Source organism: Frieseomelitta varia, unplaced genomic scaffold (assembly GCF_011392965.1).
Source record: "Frieseomelitta varia isolate USP_RPSP 00005682 unplaced genomic scaffold, Fvar_1.2 scaffold_120, whole genome shotgun sequence".
Classification (NCBI taxonomy): domain Eukaryota; kingdom Metazoa; phylum Arthropoda; class Insecta; order Hymenoptera; family Apidae; genus Frieseomelitta; species Frieseomelitta varia.
Window position 1 is genome coordinate 18,504 of NW_025108862.1, and position 5,570 is coordinate 24,073.

Sequence of the window (5,570 nt, forward strand, 5' to 3'; positions counted from 1 at the left end):
TGTTTTGAAATTTTTTCTGCTACCAAGGCTACAACAATAAGTAACCACACAAAATCACTCTCTTCCCACAACATCAACACAACTAATCCCCACGTTTTCTATGTAGGGTCCTCCGGCACTGCGAGAAAATCACTAACAAGCAAAAAAAAAAAAAAAAGACAAGGGCAATTAGATTCTATATGAGCTATCGCACGAGTCAGACAAGCTGCAGTGACTTTTGTATCGACGTCGAATTGTATAAATTGTATAATTATATATACATTCCTTACACTTCCATTATTACTTGTTTCGACATTAACAATTTATTAAATAGAAAGGGAAAATAAACTATATTTCATCTAAATATTACTCCATACCATAATGTGTACACATTAGTTTATTTCTACATTACATGATTACATTATTTATTACTTTAATATTTATTTCATTATTACAGTGCATAAATCGGGGTTAGTTTATTAGTTTCCACAGTTAATCTTTCCTCGACTCATCAATCCATCACGCTGCATCATCATCACCATCAGCCAGACAACCAAAATCCTCCTTAATCATATCACTAGCTTTCTCCGCGATCATAATAGTAGGTGCGTTCGTATTTCCTCTAGTAACCCTTGGCATAATCGAGGCATCCACAACTCTCAAACCATCGATTCCATGAACCTTCAATCTCTCATCCACCACAGCGTCTGGGTCCGACTTTGGTCCCATCTTGCAAGTTCCAGACGGATGATAATTAGTTTCTGTATACTGCCTGATCGCGCATTTCCAATAATCCCTCCGACCAAACTCATACTTTTCACAACCAGGCAAAGATTTATTAATCAATCTGAAGTCGTTTTTCCTAAACGAGTCTGTATCAAACAATTTTAAAGCTATTTCCACACTTTCCGTTAACACGTCCAAATCTGTTTCATTGGAGAAATACCTATAATCAATTAAGGGTGCTCCCCATATAGGATCACTTCTGTTCAGTAATATATTTCCCCTGCTTCTAGGCGCCAATAAATTTGGCACAATGTTAATAGCATCATAGTAACAGAATGGGACGATATTTTCGTCATAAGAATTTACTGGATCATTTAGAAAATCTTCTCGAATAGTACCACGGAATAAAAATTCTATGTCTGGTACTCCTTCTTCGTGTTCATAGGATGTTCGTACGAAAGCACAGGCTGAGAGAGTACCAATTTCAGATAAAGGTCCACCATGTGTCATCCTATAATTGGAAACGTCTTCCTCCATCATGGAGAGATTCTCATACGTGGCAGTAGAATTGATATTAATTACAACACTACTCATTGTTGGATGATCCATAAGGTTCCTTCCAACCGATAAGTTTCTAATTACTTGAATACCATGTTTCTTTAATTCTTCTCTTGGTCCAATTCCAGAGAGCATAAGGATTTTTGGAGAATTAATGGCTCCAGCTGAAACAATCACCTCCTTTTTAGCAAGAACTTTGTTTAATTTAGTTCGGTTGTTTCCTGAAGTATATTCGACGCCTGTTATACGTTTTTTTTCATTGTCTACAAGCAATTTAGTAACGTATGTTTCTGTTTTAATCGTTAGATTTGTGCGTTCGCATCTGATGGGTTGTATGAACGCTTTGTTAGTGCTTTGACGTGTCCCATTGGCGGAGAATGTTTGTAGATACATTATACCTAATTGGGTCTCTGCATTGACATCTACGTATTCGTAACCAAGTTCATTCCACCCCTTCAGTATGATATCGTTGTTGATGTCGTCGTACGCAAATCGTTCTACAGATTGGTAACCACCTTGCCTATGGTAATGTGGATTCTCTTCCACTATCTAGAGAAAATGGAAGTTTTACCTGAGTGGTTCTTGGTATTGAGTGATACAGATTCTAAATTTAATACCTCTGGGTTCAAGTTATTTTCTGATTTAAGAAAATATGGTAGAACATCTTTGTAGCTCCAGCCATCGTTTCCTGCTTCTGCCCATTCGTCGTAGTCTCTTCTGTTACCACGGACGTATATTAACGTATTGATAGTACTAGAACCACCCATCACCTGTAAGTGTGATAATAAACTTACAAAGGCCCAAATACCAAAAAACATTCGCATGAGAACCATATATATTTTAATTTATAGATTAAAGAAGTGCAATATTTCCAAGTTCTATATTCGTAGATATTTTGCAAGTTTCATAAGTATTAGTAACACTATAATAATCGAGTGTTTAATATATTAATTATCTTATACTGTATTATACTGTATTATATTAGTATAATATAGTATAATATAATATATTAATCTTATAATAATATTATGTATAAATGTAGATATTACATATACAGGATATATCTTTTAAGTGAGTACCACTTGAATATTTTTTTGAATTGTGATGATGCAAAAAATATTTCTCGCCAAACATGAATGGTACCAAAAGATCACTAATTGATTAACATTGATGTACCAAAATTTAAGTTTATCTTTTAAAGAATGATTGGTCACTTTCGTATTACTGTAAATCCCACTGCGAAGGATGTATGCGAATACGAAAATCTGTTCCGTGAAGAGCTCGATGTATAGGTAAATGGTGCGGGTGAAATTTTTGTCCTTTTAATATCGGTATTATACTTGTTTGTATTTTTGTAGATTTTTAAGTATATATATAAGGTGATCCATTTAAGTGAGGCTACTTGTACATATATGTTATACATATATATTATACACATATAAAAAGAGTCTTTTGTGTACGAGTATTTTCGTGTGTCACCACATGCACGCATACTATACCAATAGCATACAAACAATTAGGAATTTTTACCTTTACATTTAGTTCTTAACAACAATTCAATTTCTCGTATATAATTCTAGAAAGTTAGTGTATCAAAATATATGTATACATACTTTACCCCTTGGGACCACACACTCTCTGTTCGCCCTGGCTAGACAACCGTACTGCTGTGGTTGTGTGTGATACCTCCAATCGATATTGCTGCCTGCTAGCAGATTGGCGAAAGCTGGAACATCAGCTACATCTGGTTCTTCCATACCAGCTTCCAATAATAATATCTGAAGGTATATATAAAATTTCAGCGGACTGTCATAAATTGTTAATGTGTAAATTTTGTTATTGTCCCGAAACGTTTGAAAGTAGTTATAGCTGAAATGAATTTCCCCATTTCTAGCAATCTGTTTTCCTAACGGGGATCATATATGTTCTGATTTTTAGTAGACGAAAAACTTTCAGAAAGTCTTAAAATTCAGATAACGCATACATATGTGTTTCAAATCAAGATCAGACTATACAGAATTGACCTGTAATCTCATTTAGTAGATTCAATAGAAATTCCAGACATATAAAGTGAAATGTGAATCGAAATGTACCAATAGCGTGTCATAGTCACTTTTCGGATTATCTAACGTCAGAGATGATGAAATATTATCGATAATCCGAATAAAATTTTATATGAATATAAATGCCCTCTAAATATCCTCAGTGAGATTGTAATTTGTACAAATATACTATCTTTTATCTAGCTTTAATTTTCTTCAATTGTTTGGAAATATTAGAAAGTATGTCTCGTGACAGGCATCCGCATTTAGTAATGACACCAAATAATTAATTACAAATACCTTCCAATCGTTTATTTCGCTTAACCTGTTTGCAAGAACACATCCGGCTGATCCAGCTCCCACGATTATAAAATCGTATTCCTTTTCTGAAAAATCCGTTTTGTATAAATAAAATATTAATTATAAATAATAACATTTGTAGTTATATTTTTAATTATTTTGAAATATATCAGCATACATTCTCAAATGTTATGAGAGAATTATTATGTAAACAAATAACAATCAATAATATTATATTTCAGTTTGAAACATGATACACTGTTGCACTGCAACGCATTCTTTTACAAAGTTCAATGATCATATGAATTGTTTAAAATAAAAGGAAATTTCCAAAATATTTCACCGAAATTATCGAGTATAGAAATACCAAGAACACATATATACAGACATGTATTAACAGACGTAATTCTGTCGATCGAAATTTTAGTTCCACTAATATTTTTCATTTTCAATGCAACAAATCTTTTCATGTATCATTTGGAACAATGAGAATATTATCTTTCAGTTTGATAAAATTGCAATTTAAATTTATAGTGTTCCGATATTTGGTATGCTATCTTTGCGATTATGTTGTGCAGGTAAACATAAGACAAAACTATCATTTAGCAAAGTGTCCATAAATGTTTCACCAAGAAATTATTACGAAAATAAGAACCATGTGAGCATTTTGAGATGTCAACCTCCTTTACTTAATGTAAATGTGATGTTGAGACTATCTAATTTTATTTCAAGTTCTCTTTACAAGCATCAAATTCTGCATATGCGGTTTTGATTCTTCTATCCAATCCATTTTGCGGAAAAAACTTCTTTCTACTAAATCTTTACTTTCAAAGTTAAGAAATATTGTCCCTCAAGTAGAAGTCCGACATTTTGGAGATTAGGGGATCGATTCTTCTCTGTTAATCTATTATTGACACTGCTCATATTGAGCGTATTTATTGCACATCATATTTTTGGCTACGCAACACTTTAGTTCTACATTTTCCTGTATCATAGTTGAATTATTTTCATCTATATTTACCTGTGTCATTATGTGGACAGGACACGTCACTGGTATTACCGAATAGATTAGTGATGAGTGCCAGAAACGTAAGTGCTTGTGGTTGACAGGATGTCAGTTCAGGACTGGTAGAGCAAATGCTTGTTAGATTTGGAGGTACCCACGACATTTTTCTTTAGAAATGATAATTCGTCGTTTGCGCTTCTTGTGCTTTGCGATGATTTGCTCGACTCTTGAAGAGATCTGTATAATTGAATAGACAAATGTATACACATAAATATATAGGAGTACCTATAAGTGATATCGTTCTTTTTGAGTTTAATAAACATTACCTGCTTTATTTAATGCGTGACATAATTTAATATAGTGACAATAATTTTAAAAAAATATTTTGAACAAAATAAAATTTTATATAATACTTTTGGGTATCCTTGGCTACCCTATTAATAACGCTCCATTATATTATATTTATATTGTTATGGAATTACATTATGTTCATGTATTACAAATTCTTATTCTTGCATTGTTATAAATAATTGACGTTATATGTGTTGTTTATTATATTACTGTTTTATATCAAACTATATTATTGATGATGATGACTTAATATATTGATTAAGCAGAATTTAAGACTTGACTAATTGTAGAAGTCTTGCGAGGTTTTTGTTACGACTTTCGCTGATCATCAATGATCGAACGAGAATCGACAATATAGTTGGCTCATTATCATTTCTGTAAATGAACGTATGAATGTTATACAATGATCTCACAAATGAATTCAAACACTCACTCACAGAATTCTGCGGTGCATCTCTATTCGTTGAACACGTTATTAGCACTAGTAAATGCTAAAAATCGGTGTAATATACAAGAACATTTAAAATCCAATATATGTAATACTAAGAACATTTAGAATATTCTACAGAACGAACAACAGTTCATTACAGACATTTTGTACTCTTGAG

General features: G+C 32.5%; 1 protein-coding gene across 1 annotated transcript in view; it reads right to left on the minus strand.

The window, feature by feature from the left end:
• Positions 1-345: 345 nt before the first annotated feature.
• LOC122528593 (glucose dehydrogenase [FAD, quinone]-like) overlaps positions 346-5,570 on the minus strand; it is a 6,572-nt gene continuing 1,347 nt past the window's right edge. Inside the window, exons 2-6 of the mRNA XM_043653892.1 lie at positions 4,627-4,848; positions 3,606-3,691; positions 2,877-3,041; positions 1,881-2,033; positions 346-1,812 (exon numbers count right to left, since the gene is read on the minus strand). Coding sequence (XP_043509827.1) covers positions 499-1,812; positions 1,881-2,033; positions 2,877-3,041; positions 3,606-3,691; positions 4,627-4,774 — 1,866 coding nt within the window. The 5' untranslated portion in view covers positions 4,775-4,848 and the 3' untranslated portion in view covers positions 346-498. The remainder of the gene's footprint in view (positions 1,813-1,880; positions 2,034-2,876; positions 3,042-3,605; positions 3,692-4,626; positions 4,849-5,570) is intronic.